Below are 20,129 nucleotides of genomic sequence, written 5' to 3'. Positions count from 1 at the left end.
ATAATTACACATTCTTGTAGGCATTTTTGTAGGCTTTCCCAGCCACATCTGTCGTGTTTTGGATTTGCAATTTTTAAAAGTCTGTAGTCAACAGACTTCACAAACAGTTTAGAAAAATAACTGTCCAACTCTGAAATCTGAGAAGAAAAATAAATATATATATATATATATATATATATATATATATATATATATATATATATATAGTGATTATTATTATTTTGTTGGTGATCAGGTCACTGCTGCTGCACTGCTCATGCTTTCAGTATTTTTTCATTTGACCTCAAAGACACATCTGCTGCTGCTGCGGCGACGACAAAAACAACAGTGTGTTAGAATTAGGAATCCTCGACTTTTGCACCATTTAATTGTGGTTCCGTTTCTGATATTTCACAACAGCATGACAAGAAATGCAAAATTCTTACAAAAGAGTTTCTGTCCTCTGTTTCTGTGTTTTTTTCGGTCTAATAACTATCTGAGCTGTTTGTTGCAAATAGTTAAATTTTTTATCAGAGTCACATTTTACCCCAAATGATTGCTCAGTCCCCCAGATGTGTGCAGCTGTTACAGCTGGGTAACGTGCACTGAGGACACAGTGCAGCTGTGGAAATCAATGCAAACTAATGTTATCTGCAACAGCTGTGATTTTAAATCCCGGTGTCATTCTTTAACACATACTCGACTGACAATACATTACACTAACTTCTTGACATATGAATTAAATCTAGTGTATATCCACTGCGGTGCTCTTACTGTGGCCTGTCTGGCATTTACAACATTAATAATTACGTAAATTGATATCATCAGTGTATGGATGGGTATCGTAGCTTTATGCTTTCTACAGTGAAAAACATACTCTTATGAAGTAACATGTACACTGTCAGCAAAAACAAGTATCATTATTTACCTGAAACTGCTTTTTCAATGGAACAAAACCTTATTCACCTTCCGCTTTTTGCTAGGATTTGTAAATATTTGCCAGAATTACGAAGAAATGTTTCCAATTTCAACTCATTTTCACCATCAAATCCTTTTGATTTTGCAAATTTAAAATTACCTGACAAATGATAATGATACCAAAATAAATCTCAACTCAGGCAGTCCACCCAAACAGTTAAGCATTTTCTTACATACTGCAAAACATATTGTACACAGCAAGCTATTTAAAGCATCCTATCTATTTAATTCACTTTGCTGAGAATAAATCACTCATATGTGAACTGTAGGAAGAGCTGCTGAGTGTTACAATACCTTTTGAGTTTGTCAATAACAATTTCTCCAAGATAATAAGCAGCATAATCATTAGTCCGTGTGTCTCTGCCATGTCAGACGGCCTGCGCTGAGTTGTTAATCCTGTAACAGTGTTTGGGGTGCAGTGAACTGTTTCTGTGTGATTCCAATTTACATCCTTCCTAACACTTGAAACACAGACTAATTAACCAGGCAGGTAAAAGTTTAACCAGCCTCCTTGTGAATGCTTCACTACACAACACCTCTACTGAAATAGTTCACAAAAACACCCACTGTAATATTATTTTATATTCACATTCATGAGTACATGCCATCTCTGCTGTCTGAAATGTTGTTCAGTATGAATGGAGAAGCTCCTGTGAATCACACATCCTCTAATGACAGAAAACAGTGACTTGCTGAGCAGAGGAAAACATTGTGGATGAAAGGATGAAGGAAGTTAAACAAGACACAGTACGTTTGTCTAAAGAGGCTATATCCTAAAAAGACATGCTTAGTATGTTATATGCACTTTGAACAAAAGCTTTTGTCAAAACCTAAAGATATCACTAGTTTAGACGGTATCACTGTTACAAAACATTTCATTAATTCTATTAACCTGATGTAAAATTATAGTGTTTAGTAAACTTAAACATTGTCTCAAACAGGATTGAAACACCCTCTTGTTTTATGTATAAATGTTTCCCTTTTGTTCATCGCCAGCTGGATGGGCCTCAATCCCATGTGACCCTACGCAGGCATTACAGAGTAAAAAATATGGATGGAAGTGATGTATTAGTGATTTCAATTTGGCTCAAAACCAGTTTCAGCAGTGGTGGAATGTAACTAAGTACATTCACTCAAGTACTGTACTTAAGTACAAATTTGAAGTACTTGTACTGTACTTGAGTCTTTTAGGGAAATATTGTACTTTTTACTCAACTATATTAATCTGACAGTTTTAGCTACTAGATACTTTACAAATTAAGATTATTTGCATACAAACCACATGCAGTTTATAAAATACAATGTTTTATTATAAATTCATCTAATTAACAATATATAGCTCTGCAAGTACAACTTAAATGATTAGACAATTAAACTTAGAACTGTTTTGATTGTTTCCAGTTTCTAAAATGTGAGGATTTTTCTGCATTGAGTACTTTTACTTTTAATACTTTAAGTACATTTTCCTGATAATACTTGCATACTTTTACTTAAGTAACATTTTCAATGCAGGACTTTTACTGTTCACTGTAACTGTTACTTGGTTCAATCACTGGCAGGATAAATCTGGCTTGGGAAAGTGAAAAGCAGTGCCTGCCCTTCCCTAATCCCAACTGCTCCAGTGGAGTTGCTCAGTGTCCAACAGATCAGACTGTGATTGTACTGGACAGCTTCCAGGTGTGAATGTGTAACAGTGTGAATGTGATCAGGGTGTTCACATAAAAAAATAAAAAATAGTGAAACTCACCCCTCAATAAATGAAGGTGAAAAAAAAGAAATTACAAAAGTTTGATGTTTTTGATAATGCCGTTATTTTGATACTTTGGTATAAACACATAGGCTACATACATTTGGCTGTTCATGAATACAAATGCAGTACTGCAGGGATCTTTAACAGGAGGTCTGGGACCCCTAGGGGATCCTCAGAGTCAATGCAGGGGGACCTCCAAATTATTGTTAATTTTTGTGTTGTGTTGCATTATTAGGTTTTTTCAAAAATTGAAAAGTCTTAACATGAATCCAATATATTATTAGCAAATATAAATCCCCACTGGTGATGGGCTTACTGGCCTATATGTAAGGTTCTGTAGTCACTAAGGTAGCCATCCACAGATACAGTTCATCCTAAGGATTACGCCACAGGTATGTTTTAACATTAAAACATGATTTATAAAATCATGCCAACAATTATTAGGCGATTTTAATAGCTTAATATTATCTGCAAAAACGGCATGTATAAAGGCTTTAGGCCACCCTACATGTTACTAGATACAGTTTATTATGCAACTTAATTTTGTACAATGTATGTAGTAGGGAGTCCCTGCTCTGTCTCTCTCTCAGTTAAGGGGTCCTTGGCTTAAAAAACATTGAAGACCGCTGCACTACAGAGCTGTTAACATATTTTGACAGTTGATGACATCTAGAGGGCACCGATGAGATGTCACTTCCACATGTGAATGGCCGCCTGCTGTCCAGCAGCTGCAGGGTCACATGTACAAGAGAGTCAAGGTCCACGTGCATGATTCTTCAAGATAGCATTGCTCATGTCTGCCCTCAATCAACTTTAATCCCAGATTAAAGGCACCATGCCACCACAATGGAGTCCTGTCACCTGTGTTTTGATTTTATCGTGGATCCTGAAGTATGTCTTTCTCTGTTCCAGGTTTTTATTCATGATTTAATACAGTATCATTAAACATGCTTGAGCCTATTGTTTTTTCCCATAATTTTTTTGATACTTTAATTATTAGATATTTTCAATGCCCTCAGTAGAAGTAGTAGTAGTATCAACGTTTGTCTCCTTTACATTTTTAAAATTGTTAAAATAAATTCCTTTGAGAAACATCAGCTACATCAACACATGTATACGCAGGTCACTCTGGAAACTTGCAGCAGTTGCTTATGATCAGGGGTGGGGAAGGTGAAGAAACAGTTTTCCCCTTTCCTTTTAACCAGGGAGAAGCTGCTGTGGTGCTGTCAATGAATGCCAGCTGCTTGTGTGGGACAGTGTCCATCATGGATGTGATCATGAGGTGATGAAGTGACATGTACAATGGGGTTAGAAAACTGCATAATCATAAACATGTAGTTTGTCACGGAAGTAACGTACAAAGATGGACAAAATAATAGAAAGATTATTATTCATTAAAACAGGCTTGCAACAAATGCTTTTTTTGAGATGTCATAATGTTCTTTTTGTTTCAGAAAGGACTTGAATCAACTGTATGATATTTTATCAGTGTATATTTGGTGATTTAACTGAATTGAATTATATTATTAAGGATTGCTTTAGTTTTTCCATTTTCCCATAATGCAGGGGGTCCTGTGGCCTTTAACAAGATTTAAATGCTGGATCACAAAGGAAGGTGCAGTTTTGTGAATATTGTCAAACATGACAAAACACAATACACAACCTTTAGTTGAAACCTTTCATGTCTAAGTTTATGATCTGACTCCATGTTGTGACTGATGTTGTTCTGCATGGGATCATAGTAGCAATTGTACTAACACTAAAACCGACTTTATTCGTAATCCTTTGTTTCTAAAATTTAGATGAGGGGAAAAACAGTTCAGAGCCTCAGTTTTGGAATCATATTCTCTGCCGTGAATGATATCTGCTCATAAGTGCAACATTTGCAGATGTGGCTCAGACATATGCTTGCATCAGTCTCCTCTGGATGGGATCCGTCCTCCCATCACCATAGTGTGCAACTCAAGGGAAAATCCTGCAATGTATAAAAGTAAGCCACAGGCTTTTTATTTTTTATCTGTTCAGAATGATGATGAAACTGCTAGTTGTATTATCCCTCTCCCCGCCCTCTGCTGCCTCCAGTTTGTAGGTTACTGAAAGATTTCACCAACCACACATAAGAAGATTAGAGAGGAATTAATGGTATTCCTTTGTTATTATAGGAATAAATTGATATTTGGTTTTAAATCAGGGGGTGGGGACAGTGGGGAGTCGGAGCAACATGTTCTGTCAAGAGACGTAAGCGGAGGGATGGCACAGTGGCAAGCAAACTCAACCAGGGGATGCCTTTGCATTGGATATCTGACTGATGTTCACCATGTTAGAGAAGATGAAACAGCAGGATAATGCAGAAGTAGCTGGGTGTGTATGTGGTGTGGCAGAATGAGTGCTGCTGGGACATGGACGTGCTAGTAGAAGACGGGGACAGCTGTGGCATTCCCTGGGCGAGGCACTGACGCAGTGGGAGGAACGATTGGGTTCCTCTCATCTTTCAAGCTCCAGCTTAACCATGAGAGTGGTCCTCCTGGCCCTAAGACTGATGTGCTTGGCCTGGTTGTGGCCCGTCAGCCACAACAGCAGCCATCTTCCAAACAAGAGGAGACACAAGGAGCAATATGGAGAGAACACCAAACAGAAGCATGGAGGGTAAGCCAAAGTGGGATATGCGTGTGACTCCTTGCTTTGTTGTGGAGCAGCTTTTGCTGTAAAAATTTACTTTGGCAACTTTATTTTTTGGCTTTATGGGAGGCTTCTCTGTATGCTTCTTTACAATGTCATCACAAATATGGTTAAGAATATGGACCTACAAATATGGAAAGGTAACAGCAGGTGATATATCATGTGAGGTGTAAGGTGATCTGTGCATTTCATTAGACTGACTTTCTCTTTTATTATAAAATTATATTCAGTCTTAGTCAACATATTGTTAGACATATCGCTTAGTAATTGGAAAATGAAAATGAACAAAAATAATACCATTAAAGAGTAAATTTTTGGTTCCCTTGAACCTCGCCATGAGGAGTTCTATAGAAGACAGTTCAGACAGATTGGTCTCTCAAAAAAATAAGCAATTCAGGTGCAAGGTCAAAGCATGAGAGAGACACAAGTGAGGCCCCACAATATGTCCGACCCAGTTACAGTTGTGTTAGATCAGTAAAGAACTTTCATTTTCTTAATACCAAGGCCTTTGGTTGCAATCAGAGTGCTTAAGTCCAATTAACTATCACTAACTCCCTTGACCAGATGTCAGTTCTGCTTCAAGTCTGTGTCTGTGTTCGAAAGAGACAGATAGAGACAGAGAAAGAGTTTCTACGTTAAGCTGTTAATTTTTCTCTTTGGTTCTCAGACGGGTGGATCTTAAGATGAAAAAGCTGGACAGCACCAAGTCTCTGCTAATTAAATCTGAGCAGCTGCTTCGGATTGAAGACCATGACTTTGCAATGCGGCCTGGCTTTGGAAGTAAGACACAAATCTAATCTATTTGTCTCTCTGTATACAGTAGAAATATTCTTTCTTTCTTTTTATTTTAGTTTGTCATTTTTAAAGGCTGTGTGCTTTCCTGGCAACTCAGTAGGGTTATTGTAGGTTACTGTGCTGTCTTTGGTATTATGTCCACCAAAAAAAACCTTTAGCGACCTAGATGGTCTGCCGCGTGAGACAATGACTGCAGACAGTAGTACAGATAAAATAATCTGAACTGCGTACAGGTTTTGTGGGGGGAAGGAAAGCCTGATGTTAGAGGATATTAAAAAAAAACTAGAATGTTAATTTTAATTTCCATATCTGAGACTGTAGAATATGTACAGCAAATCTATATACTGCAAACTTTGTATTCTTTCTGTGCCTCAAAGCTCAGCACTGGATTTTGTTTTAATGTTTTTGTTTTTGCTATAAATTCGAGTAAATGGTGTACCAGAATCATTCATACCAGAACAACTTAACATTAAAAAAATATTTTCTGGTGCGTCAGACACTGCATGTTTTTCTTTTCCAATTTCACATTGACTGACTCGAAGGCTTCTTTTCTCCAGTCAGAAAGGGATGCAAGTTCAGCAAATAGTTGAGTGGCTGTCTCAATCCTCAGTAAGGTTACACCATTCTTGAAAAGTAAATGCAGCAGACGCTCCAAATAACAGGCCTCTCTGAGTACAAGCCTCCAAGGAGTTGTGACTCTTAACTGTCATTTAGCATTTTAAGAGCAGTTGTACCATATAGCCAGTTTTTTTTTAAAGCACAGCAAATATGCATTCCGTACAAAAACATTGTCCTGTGACCAGTTGACTATAACAGACCTCCTGTATGTATGTCACTGTGTCAACTCTTATGTCATCATCAAGGTCTTACAAAATCATCAGTGTAGGTGGTTGGCTTGATTGCACTGTAAAACCCTTTATTTCCTGTGTACCAGTGTGCCTACAGTATGATTTTCTTTTTGCACATTTGAGATTCTCGCACTCTAGTTCTTCTCTGTCACATTTTGTTTAAAGAAATGACAGCGTTAATGGAGCAGTAATTTTTGACAAACCTTTTGAAGACACTTAGTCAATGAGACTGATTCCTAAACTCAACCATTCAGCTGTTACTGAATCATGAATGCAATTCCAGCTCAGTCAAAAATAATGTGTTGGGATTGCTTTCCACTGCCTTGCTTCTTGTAGTCCTTCAGGTTTGCATTTACAGTATTGTACCTTTGACCTTTCACTGCAGTCGCTCTTTGTTGGTATTAGAGAGTTTCATGCCTATCTACAGTATAACCTCAGTGACCTAACGTTATAAAAAATAAAAATAACAGTTCTTTACCTCTAGGACCCTACCTGCCCAATGTAATCCCCCCCCCCCCCCCCCCCCCATTTCACTTCTCTACTGTAATTGTAGACTGATGGTTCTGAGTGCTAACCCTCATTAGATAATGGCACAGAGAGAACAGGATGTTTACAGTACACATCATACGTTTACAGTGTTCTGCTGCTGGACTATGGACTAAGGACCAGCTATACTCTACATAGGTAATTTTTTATATTTAGGTTTTATTCATTTGAACATATTAACTTTATACAAAAAAATGCCCAACTTAAAAGGCAGGCACACCCCAATAATTCTTAGATATACACATGCATATATACATATATGCATACACATATTCAGTATATACATATAGTACATATATACATACACATCCTGTCCACAAGTACCCTGCGCCCTCTCCAAGATGTTGCACCTTTAATGTAAACATTTGCCACATTTGGCTAGTTTTGCTTGGGACGTTATTTACCATGGCGATCATATTTTCAAAGGCAGCACTCACTGTCATGAGTTTAAGCCACTCTGTACACTCTAGCCTATGTGGGCTCTTCCAGTTGCGTACAAGCCTGGCCACCACAATAAAACCTGTTACTGTCAGTCCAAACTCTGCTTTAGTGTGCAGAGTAAGTGGCACAAGAGATGTGTCCCTCAACATAGTTGTGGGGATTCTGTTAGAGGTTTTCCCAACACCACCTTCCAAAAAAAAAATCTACATAGGATATTTATGGAGTACAATATAGTGGTATTTGAAATAGCATTGTAATATTTCAGTTTCTTGACCAAATGTTTGGGTTTATCCAGCCAGACTGCTGTGCTGGTATATGTGCTTGGAGTCTAAGTTGAACCTGTTTGTTACAGTGTTTCAGTAATCGGGCCAACGCAGGCAGTATAGCAATAACAAGCCTTGGTTTGTTTCCTGGCTCTGACACCTTTTGACAATTTCTCTCAGTATTTGTGTGGCTCTACTCCACTGAACTAAAAGGCCCACTGATAGGATTGTTAGATTCAGTGATTGTTTGTCTCAATGCATGATGGGATAGGCTTCAGACTCTGATTGAAATAGCAGTTACAGAACATTACCTGATGAACAAATAAGTGTTTTGGTAATCTACGTAACGCAAGGGATATTTATATCCATGTAGGTTGTTTTAGTGAGCCAAAATCATGAAAAATAAATCTATATGTCTCATAAAGTGATGTTGTTGCACATTTTGAAAGCAGAACGATTAGTTATCTTTTACAAACATACAATTTTTGTAATTTTACTGTAATAGTATTATAGTGCCCAGTCAAATATTATGATATATCTATAAATCCTTCAAGTATTTTGCAGTCAGTTAGTTGGTAAAATGTAGTTTATATTGTATAGCTCAGCAGTGGGATTTACACATATATAATCTCTGGCAGATGTGCAGAAGACAGATGATTCATGGAGCATGTGATCCAGCTGTTGCTCAAAGCTGATCCATTACAACGTTTGACCTTTTGCAGGTACAGCTATTCCTGTCGGCATCGATGTCCAGGTGGAGAGCATTGACAGCATATCTGAAGTGAACATGGTATGTGCCACTAGGGTTTCTGCAGTTTGTCTAACCAGTATACAATATCTAATTCTCTCTGCTGGGCTTGAGCACCAGTGTTGTTGTTTGTTTGTTTTCAGGACTTCACCATGACTTTGTACCTGAGGCATTACTGGCAGGACGATCGGCTGGCCTTCCCCTCCAGCAACAACAAGAGTCGTACCTTCGATGCACGTCTTGTGAAGAAGATTTGGGTTCCTGACGTGTTCTTTGTACACTCCAAGCGTTCTTTTATCCATGACACAACCATGGAGAACATCATGCTGAGGGTTTTCCCTGATGGCAATATCCTCTACAGTGTCAGGTAAAACAAAAACAGTTTCTCTTTACATTACTCATAAAGAGATCACCATCAAATTAGGAATGATTAAAGCAAGACTAACTTTTGATGAACAGCAACAGCGCCTACCATAGCCACAAATGGTAATTGCAGGATAATGGCACATGGAATTTGACTTTATTTCCCAAAAGTTTAGTCAGTTGATTTAAAGACATCATTGTGTGTATCTGTGACATGTTAAAATGTTGCATAAAAGGGGAGGAAAAGTAGAGAAGAGCAGCAGTACATTTACACAGTTTGCTAACATTAGCATGGCAGTGTGGCAGTAACAGCAAATCCCCTATATATATTATATATATATATATATATATATATAGTATATATATATATATATATATATATATATATATATATATATCCTATATACAAATGAGCAATGGTGCATTGTATTGCATATTAATTCAACTGTATATTTGTGAAAGGTAGAGTGTGCTATTTCTCTTTTCAAAGGTTACATTGTCTCTCTTTAACTTCACCTGTCAATGCACCTGTGTATATAAATCTAAGTCCATGAGTCATGATTTAAATATTACTAAAATATCAACCAAGATATAAAAACAATCCACTAGAATATTAATGTAAGGTTAAGTGAGCAGTGCCTGAAAGGAATATGAGACGCTTTCAGATCATCTTATCCATTTCAGCCACAGATGTCAGCAGTATGGCATAATCCCTAACAGTTTGCTGTGTCAGGCACAGACACAGTAGTCAATTAACAAATTCATGTCACCTCTACCACCAGTTCAGTAATGTTGCTTTATATCCTTTTTGATGTCTTACTAGTTGACTGAGATTAATGTAGCCTAAGCAGCTTAAAATAAATATAACATTTTCTGTAAACACAGTAGCAAATGCTGAATTGCTTGATTTATGTGGGTGTTTCATTAACTGTAAGCTGTGTTTTAGGATCACTGTGACTGCACTTTGCTCAATGGACTTCAGTAGTTTCCCTCTGGACACACAGAATTGCTCTCTGGAGCTAGAGAGCTGTGAGTATCAAACTTCAGTTGGGACATTTCTTTTTGCGAATGCCTGATATCATTGATATCGGTTATCAAAAGCCGTTTTTCAGAAGATTTATGTCTAATTTGTTGCAATAAATTTGCACAAAAATCTACTTTACCTAATGTGCTTGCTTCGCATGTTTTGCTGGAAAGCACACAACCTTAGATATACTGATTTAAAGGCACTGGCTAGTGATACTGCTGAGCTCACTAAATTACACAGTATCCATGCTGCTGGTCAAAAACACTATTAAATATACTAATGTGGCAGAAACACACAGTGTCCAATGCATTATATACTTCATAAACACACAGCAATCATTGCCATCATTTAGACTAAATAAATCATAATCCTCAATCAGATCAATCTCTGTCCATTATACACTTGTGCTTTTCTGTCTGATGCAGGATTTAGGGATTCTGTTTTTCATTCTGATTACTTTCTATGTGGGAAATCTTTTGTCTTTAGGCCTGCTTCTTTCTCTTGATCTCTTTCTCTATAATTACTGGACATAGATTTAAGCATGGATCCTGTTCTCAGAGTAAAGTCAGGAGTCCCATTTCTGTGCGCCCTCTCCTTTCCTCTGAGAAAAACATCCATGAGAGCCAACATGTAAAGGTGTCACAACCCCTCGCCCCCCTTCTCTTCTCTCTTAAAGATGCTTACAATGAGAACGACCTAATGCTCTACTGGAAGAACGGGAACGATTCATTAAGGACTGACGAGATCGTGCTCTCTCAGTTTTTTATTGAAGACTTCCAGCCTTCCTTTGGGCTTGCCTTCTACAGCAGTACTGGTATGTGAAGTTAGGGCTTTGAGGGCCCCTCTGAGTTGAACCCAGTTTGGGAACAATCAGAGAGCTCCTTATTTGAACTAAATACAGTGTATGCCACAACAATCTCTACTGTTTTTCTGAAAAAAGAACATTTTAGACATTTACACCTACACATACAATCTAATATTTTGTTCACCTTCACACCTACAGAAAACAGTGAAAAAAGTGTGATGATGACTAGTTTATGGTAGCATCAGATTCATGTGTGTAAAAATAACTAAATAAAACTGGACCTCTCTTTTCAGAGCTCTTTCACCTCAATCTATTCTGTAGCAAAGTATCAGTAACACTGTATGTCTAAACATCTGAACTGTCCCTTTAAAGGAATAGTTTCACATTTGGGGAAATATGCTTACTTTCTTGTTGGCCTACCATATCTCTTAATATGAAGCTACAGCCAGCAGCTAGTTAGCTTAGCTTAGCATAATGAGTGGTAGCAGGGGGAAACAGCAAAGCCCACTTTTTGAAACCCTGCCTGCTTCTACTGTCACATTTTAAGTGTGAGAAAGAAAGATAGAAATGGGGCCAGGGAGATTTATTAGTGTGAAATAATCTTGGGGACCTATCAGCTCTAAGATTGTTATATAACGTCAGCTCTAGACAGATCTGTCCCAGAAAATAATCACTTTCTCATCTAAGTTCTAGGTTCTGCCTGTTGGTCTTGTGTTTTTTTGCAACATTTTACAGAGCGATTGTCTTGTTGTCTGCTGCCCCTCCCTGTTATTATGCCCTGCTTCTCACACTGCCTGCCCCACCTCCACTTTCTGTCCATTTATTTCTGTTTTAGGTTCGTACAATCGTCTCTACATAAACTTCATTCTCAGGAGGCATATCTTCTTCTTCATGCTTCAGACGTACTTTCCCACCATGCTAATGGTGATGCTGTCCTGGGTGTCTTTCTGGATAGACAGGAGGGCCGTACCTGCCCGTGTCTCTCTGGGTACTGAGACCACGTGTCAATATGGCCTTTAACACATGTTGACATATTTATTTAGAAAATACTATGTAACTTGTGTTTTTATCTAAAATCGGTACAAAAATATCACAACGCTTAGTTTTTTCTGTTTTATTTAAAGGAATACTTTGACATTTTGGGAAATTAGCCTTTTTGCTTCTGTACAGAGAGTTTAAAGAAAAGATTGATACCACTCTCATTTTTTTTATCCCAAATATGAAGAAGCAGCCAGTAGCTGTTTAGCTTAGTTTAGCACAAAGGCTGAAAACAGGGGGAAACACTTAGCCTGGCTCTGCCTACCAGCACCCCTGAAGCTCACTAATTACATGTTTTATCTCATTTGTTTAATTAGTACAAAGGAGAATTTTTACCATGCAACTTGAGTATTTCATTATGCCTATTGCTTACTAATTGCTTATTTGTGAGGTAACATTTGTAATACTCTTGTGTTTTATTGGTGCTTTCTGTATCTAGGTATCACCACGGTTCTGACAATGTCCACTATCATCACTGGTGTCTCAGCCTCTATGCCACAGGTGTCTTACGTCAAAGCCGTGGATATCTACTTGTGGGCAAGCTTCCTGTTTGTCTTCCTGTCTGTCATTGAGTACGCTGCTGTCAACTATTTCACCACAGTGGAGGAGATGAAGAAGCTCAAGAGGGCAAAGGTCATTCCAATTAAGTTTTTAGGTGGCCTAGAATATAGCATCTTCTTAAATCCTCATCTTAGTCTGGCAGAAAATAATTTCCTACCATCTGAACTCTCCTCTTTTTCCTATGTTGCTTCAGATCCCCAACTCCTATAACGCCACCCAGGCTATGGCATTCGATGGCTGTTTCCATGACAATGACATCGACCTGACTTCTTTTCCAGAGGTCTCCAGCACCCCAAATACAGAGAGGAACACCCAGTCTCGAAACTCTACTGTCTCCGTACCCACAGAAGGCACCAGGCTACGCCGCAAAGAACCTTTAAAGCTAAACCTCAGCTTCATTATGAGCAACAGCTACATGATCGACTCCTACTCCAGAGTCATATTTCCCCTGGCTTACCTGCTGTTCAACATCATTTATTGGAGTATGTATGCATAGTATATAAACTATGCAGCAGAATAAACAGTATTCCTTTTTGACAATTTTCACCATTCTACAGTGTAACACCAACAGGCTGCAAAGATAATGTAAAAAACTGTTCTGCTGTGGGATATGACCTCATGTTTGCACAGTGTCTGCTGATGGGCATACAGTAGATATATTGCATGATGTCTTCTACTCAAGGAGTGTTCAGTTGTCACTTGGAGAAAATCTGAGATCTTTGCACTGAATGGCGGTTACTTTTGCGGATGTTTCCGTGTGTTTTTGGCATGCCTGTTTTATAATATATATATATATATATATATATATATATATATATATATATATATATATATATATATATATATATATATATATTTCTTAATTAGACACAAAACATCAAATTGTATAACTGTACATTGTCTTGAAAAATAAATGGATGGTCTTAAAGGTATGTGTGGAGCTAAACATTTTCTGACAAATATTTACTTCACTTTATTTTGCTTTTTGTTTATCTCAGTCAGCACACAACATCAATGTTAGGTACATGTGTCAGATTTAGCTACAAGGCTAATTTTTATCTATGGTCCACTGCTGCGGCTGAGACTGAACCAAAACAATAAAGGTGCAGCCTTAAAACCGAAACATGAGCTAAAAGAATGTTAAATGAGCGACTCCTTTCACATACACGTAGTCATGTGATTCATTGAGGACTTGCTGATGTTGGCTTAAAAGCTGAGGATTTAAAGTTCATTATTGACCTTGGAAACAGCAGTTGAGAAAAAATGTAATAGCCTACCTAAAGCATCAAAGCCATACCTCCATCTGCTTATGATAATCATGCAATTAATGATCAAAAGCTCTAGAACAGCTAGTAAATGGACCTTGAGGTGAGATTGTTTTCTCAACTAATTAATGCTGTGTATAGAACAGATGCATGACACATATGCACACACAATCATAAAAAAAGATTACAGCAGGCATGCAAGACAACAATATTAGACATATACAGTTTATGCATGTGAATCAAGATGCAAGCTTTCCTTTGCCTGTGCTGGAGGCTTTTAACCCTACATTTGTGATGCTGTAACATTTTGATTAATTGATGTTTGATATTGCTTATTCTATAAATATCTCAGTGTTTGTAATGAAATATTCAGTGTAATATGTTAATATCCCTAATGTGCAAAATGTATTATGTGGTTTTGCTATACTGTGTACAATACAAAAAAGACCACATTTTATGCTAATTTATGTAAAATAGAAATTAGTAAATCAGGTGTTACGTAGGTTTTTTTTATTGTGTATACCATATGTATGTTGTATGTATCACACCCATACAATTACAGTAAGTTTCAACATTAACCAGCAGACACAAGTAATAGCTCTTATGCAGAGTGTCACACACACAAACTTCCCAAGACCCTACTGAATTCACTTGTATATCTTCTGAGGCGTGCCAGGCTCGGGAGATTAATCCCCCTTCCCAGGATTACCTCAAACAAGAAAGGTAAGATAATAAAAGGAGTGTTAGAAGGAAATGTAGCAACAGCTCAGCTGATCACTCGCCCCAACTCTTCTGAGGAAGCTATTTCTCTAATTGGCAATTAAAACCAGACAATTAACACCCACCAATTCTCACCACTGCAGCCACAGGAAATGCTTAAACACGTTCTCGGTTTAACAAAAACGAAACGACAAACAATCTCCTCACCTCCCTCAGATTCCGGACGAGCCCCCAAATATGTTCTAATCCCGAATTGGAATTAGGGATTAACATTTGATGTTAAGTGGGCTAAGGAAGGATGCGAGACACTTGTTGAAAAGTTATCTACGCAATTTATCAACAATAAAAAAAGAAAATATGCAACAGGAATCACAAAACCAAAAACACAAGCACAGCTCAGCTGCTGGCAAACACATGGGGAGAAGGGCAGTCGTGGGGTCTCCTCCCTCCTTTATTCAGGGAGCTGAGTGAACGCAGGTGTGCTCACTCAGCAATCACCAGCCAACCTGGAGAAAAGATGGAGAGAGGGGATTACATGCCATTAAGTCAGTTAACTCTGCTTGCATAACATATGCTATGGTACATGAAGCCAGCAGGATGTCAGATTAATCAAAGGTGATTGATGGATAATGTGATGAAATGTGACTAGAGCCCTGGTGTGTGTGTGTGTGTGTGTGTGTGTGTGTGTGTGTGTGTGTGTGTGTGTGTGTGTGTGTGTGTGTGGGGGAGTCTCATCATAAATTAAAAACAATATAGCTAAAAGTGACCATTAGGTATTAAAAGACCAGTGTGTAGGATGTAGTGGCATCTAGCAGACAGGTTGTAAATTGCATGAATACTTCTCCACTTACGCCTCCCCTTCCAAGCGTGTACAGAACCTAGAGTGGCCTTCAGGTAACATAAAAAAGTGAAATGCCCTCTCTAGAGCCAGTGTTTTGCTTGTCCGGTCTGGGCTACTGTAGACACATGGCAGTGCAACAGGGCAGACTCAGTGGAAAAGGACCCACTGCCCAGATATGAAGGGCTCATTCTAAGTTGACGAAAACACAAAGATTCTTCAGTTTAAGGTGATTATACACTAATGAAAACATTTATGAATACTGTATTCCATTTCTGCCAATAGATCCGCCCGTCTGAGTTGAACCCAGTTTGGGAACAATCAGAGAACTCCTTATTTGAACTAAATACAGTGTATGCCACAACAATCTCTACTGTTTTTCTGAAAAAAGAACATTTTAGACGTTTATACCTACACATACAGTCTAATATTTTGTTCACCTTCACACCTACAGAAAACAGTGAGAAAAGTGTGATGATGACTAGTTTATGGTAGCATCAGATTCATGTGTGCAAAAATAACTAAATAAAACTGGACCTCTCTTTTCAGAGCTCTTTCACCTCAATCTATTCTGTAGCAAAGTATCAGTAACACTGTAGGTCTAAACATCCTGAACTGTCCCTTAAAAAGAATAGTTTCACATTTGGGGAAATATGCTTACTTTCTTGTTGGCCTACCATATCTCTTAATATGAAGCTACAGCCAGCAGCTAGTTAGCTTAGCTTAGCATAACGAGTGGTAGCAGGGGGAAACCTGCTAAGCCCACTTTTAGATCCTCCTAAATCCTACACACTGCTCTGGTTCAACATTCAGGCTTGACCTTTGCTCTGTTCCAGGCCCAACTGCCATGTGTGTTTTGTGCATCAATTGGTGGTTTTTGTTACAGATGCTTTCTAGTTTGTTGTTTGTCTTTAGAGAAAAGCACTTAACCATTCACAATTTCTTTTAATTTTAAGCATTTTAAAGGAAAAGGAAAATATTTTAGGAAAAATAAACATATTCACTCCCTTGCCAAGAATTAGACATAAGATTAAAACCACTTATATCTAAATGCTTATATCTGGAAGAAACGCTTATATCTGGCCAAATGTTACCCACTGGAGAACTGGAGAACTGTTACAATATATATATATATATATATATATATATATATATATATATTACAAACAACATCCACTGTGTGGTGCTTCAATAATATGAATATCTTCTCAGCCCCTTTGTACTGTATTTGCACAGGAGTCTATACATGTACTGTAAGTCTGTTATACAAGTCTTACTAACAATGGACCATTTTAGATATACAACTATTAGGGTGTGACTGCACTTGGTGATCTCTTCTGATGAAGGTGAATGCTGCAGTATGGGACATCATGCACAATAATCAGCAGCAGAAATTAAACAGAAAATGCAATTAAACCCTTTTACATCTCACTTCAAACAGAATAAAGACGCCACTGAAAGAAAGACATTATTTGGATCTACTCTGCTATCACTATTGTTCCCAACCATCTAACACACTGGTTCTCAAACTGTGGTACAAGTAGGCTAGATTCTAACAGATATAAAAACTTGGCTTGTGATTATCTTTAGCCTCCTGACTCCCCCGGGTGTACATATAGAGAACTACAGCTGTTTTTCTTCTTTTTCCATCTTTCCATCTCATTTACACCAAACTCAAGCTGGTACAGCATCAAATCTGTTTGGTACCACTATACAAAAGGGTGTACTCACAAGGGTTGCTACTAATTACGGTTTTCAAATCATTAATGGTTTGCAGATAGTTATCATTTATAATCCATAATTAACAAATCTCTGGGTTACCAGGACATGAAGGACAAATTCAGGTTTCCTTTGTTTACTTCCTCTGCCAGCATTGTTTGTCATTTTATCCTTATTTATAACTTTATTTAGTTAATGAACCCTCCCACTGACAGTTTGGCCTCCTCCTTGTGTTTTTAATTTATGATCTAGGCCTATATTTATCTCAGGTGAGTGTGTGTGCACTCTTCAGGGTGTAACTGTATACTACTCTACAAAGAAGTTACAGCATTGTGAAGTTTTGTGTAGTTAAGAAACAGACAGCCATCAGAAGAATAACAGGTTATGGGTAAATTAGTAGGGAAATATAACGTGTGTGTGTGTGTGTGTGTGTGTGTGTGTGTGTGTGTGTGTGTGTGTGTGTGTGTGTGTGTGTGTGTGTGTGTGTGTGTGTTTGTTTGTTTGTTAATGAGCACAGTGGACAGACAAGCCCTTTTCCAGTTTTGAAAAGCTTATGCATAGCATGACAGACAAATAATGCTGGTGCGTAACTTCTTTTGACGGAACAGTAAATGTATTGTTACCCTGGAAACACTTGTTTGTCAGTAAGAACACTCACACGGTTAGGACACACCTCAAGGCGCACCTTTACTGTCAAACAAAAAAGGAATAAGATAAATCTCTTCCCTCTAAAAACCTACAAGGACATTAGTTGTGTACAGCAATCATTTTGGATGATAGCACAGCACAGTGGGCCTTTTCTGATATGGTGTAAAATCAAAAAAATTCTGTTCAGGAGGTGGACAATTGTTGAGCGAGATTAATGTAAAGTGAATGCAGGCAGTCCACCATTTCAGGTTGAGGTTTCAGGGGCGTGCCACATGTGTCAGCTATTGATCTTAAATGAGAAAGTCACAGTGAGCTCACACAGCAGCCTGCCAACTGCGGTAAAACCAACGAATTTCTGTGGGTTAAGAGAAGAAAATGCACATCTAATATTTGTGGTTTGGCTTTTTTTTCAAGGTTGGAATTTGCCCACAGGGAGTTATGTTCCATGAAAATGATGAAAAAATAATGAAATCTACCAGCATTTGTTCTGATGGATCTTCATGTCGGTACATGTTCGCCACCTTTGCCAGGTAAAGTGGTAGTGGTTAGAGTGGTGGTGGTGGTGTGTCTCCTCTTCTTTGGGATCACAGCGTATTTCAGTAATCACAGCTGGATCTGGTTTGAATCTGGATTAGTTACCAAGCTTGTCTATTCACAGATATATTTAAATCAATTCCTTCTTTACTCCTTTATTTAAACTACTAACCTAATCACTTTTAAATATCTTTTAGTAGTCACTCATGCAGTATAGCAGGTATTGCTATACTGCATGAGTGACTACTAAAATATATTATTTATACTGGTATGTATCTTATAATATTACATGTATTACATTCTTTCACATTTTATTTGGGTATTTTTAAATACATTAATATATAAAAGCAGGTACCAGAGTTTAGAGAGTTATAAATGTAAGTATTCTGCTACCACAATCTTCTTTATCACTGCATGGTAAGCTTCAGAACAGATGTTAACACCTCTGAAAAGCTTTGGCCTGAGCAAACAGTCATCATTTGTTCATGGACAACATGTTTGTCTACACAGTGCAATACTACTCTATATACTACTGTTTGCAATTTCTCTAAGCTGTGATGAAGGTAATGTGTTTGCTCTGTTGTATATTGTACTATACTGATTATACTCAAAGGTGTGTCTACACAGGAATGCGTTCAAGTGTTTGATTTGGCATTATTAATTTCTTCAGAACATTGTAAATATGGTTAATTGATTGAATGAACAAAGAGAAAACCTTTATGACACATTTACAGGGAAAGGCCTCCAGTATTCATTGGCATGGGTGTGATGGGAAAATATGCTTGTGATTAGCTTTAGTTTTTCGTATGACTCACTGTAGTTCAACAGTAGGCATCAAAATAGCTAAATGTCACTACAATAAAGCTAAAACCAGGTATTTTCATTTCATATAAACATTTGAAAAGTGTTGTATTTGTTATATTACAGAATGAAGAAACCAGGCTCACATCTATACTGGTTGCACATACTTCTGCTGGTCGCCCTATTTGCAGGTATGGTGTGACATCAGCAATGACAGGTTGTTGTTAGATAAATGACAGCGTCTTTCATCTGGTAACCTTTGTACTGACAACTCTGCACCCCTATTTCAGATTTAGTCTGTGAACTAGGTCAATAAGAAAGACAACGTCTGTGAACTTGTCAGATATTTATCAAAAGACAGACTGTGAACTGTTCCTGATTTAGCAAGGTTTACCAAGATTAAACTAAGCTTTGTAGCGACGGCTACATCGTAGTGAAAAGTAGAACTACTGCAGTCTTTTTTTTTTTAATCATTTTTACCTGCTCTTTAATGTTTTAATTTATTTTTTTAATCTTTTTCTAACTGCTCTTTAATGTTTTATGTAAAGCACTTTGAATTGCCCTGTTGCTGAAATGTGCTATACAGATAAAGCTGCTTTGGCTTGCCTTGACTATTTATAAACTGCAATGTCTGACATGTCTGACATACCTGTCATTCAGTGCATGCACGCACAAACACACACACACACACACACACACACACACACACACACACACACACGTTATATTTCCCTCCTAATTTACCCATAACCTGTTATTCTTCTGATGGCTGTCTCTTTCCTA

At 37.8% G+C, this 20,129-nt stretch overlaps 2 protein-coding genes across 2 annotated transcripts in view; both read left to right on the top strand.

Moving 5' to 3' along the window:
* The first annotated feature begins 5,216 nt into the window (after positions 1–5,216).
* Positions 5,217–13,317, top strand: gabrr3a (gamma-aminobutyric acid type A receptor subunit rho3a). The gene is made up of 9 exons (XM_078266011.1): positions 5,217–5,353; positions 6,054–6,166; positions 9,002–9,069; positions 9,171–9,394; positions 10,337–10,419; positions 11,094–11,231; positions 12,058–12,210; positions 12,700–12,893; positions 13,015–13,317. The coding sequence occupies exons 1-9, from the start codon at positions 5,217–5,219 to the stop codon at positions 13,315–13,317; spliced, it is 1,413 nt and encodes a 470-aa protein (XP_078122137.1).
* Positions 13,318–18,103: 4,786 nt separating this feature from the next.
* Positions 18,104–20,129, top strand: part of LOC144527741 (uncharacterized) — a 19,242-nt gene continuing 17,216 nt past the window's right edge. The window contains exons 1-3 of the mRNA XM_078265970.1: positions 18,104–18,349; positions 18,444–18,541; positions 19,473–19,537. Of these exons, the coding sequence (XP_078122096.1) occupies positions 18,284–18,349; positions 18,444–18,541; positions 19,473–19,537 (229 nt within the window). The 5' untranslated portion in view covers positions 18,104–18,283. The remainder of the gene's footprint in view (positions 18,350–18,443; positions 18,542–19,472; positions 19,538–20,129) is intronic.

Source organism: Sander vitreus, chromosome 13 (assembly GCF_031162955.1).
Source record: "Sander vitreus isolate 19-12246 chromosome 13, sanVit1, whole genome shotgun sequence".
NCBI classification, from domain to species: Eukaryota; Metazoa; Chordata; class Actinopteri; order Perciformes; family Percidae; genus Sander; species Sander vitreus.
Note: the sequence above shows the minus strand (reverse complement) of the source record. Positions and strands in the feature narration are given on the sequence as shown.

Bases quoted from the DNA above. Each gene is read 5' to 3' on its own strand.
- gabrr3a (XM_078266011.1), top strand. From the start codon at position 5,217: ATGAGAGTGGTCCTCCTGGCCCTAAGACTGATGTGCTTGGCCTGGTTG. The intron at 9,395-10,336 runs GTAAAACAAAAA...GCTGTGTTTTAG, and splicing joins AATATCCTCTACAGTGTCAG to GATCACTGTGACTGCACTTT. The intron at 11,232-12,057 runs GTATGTGAAGTT...TTTCTGTTTTAG, and splicing joins TGCCTTCTACAGCAGTACTG to GTTCGTACAATCGTCTCTAC.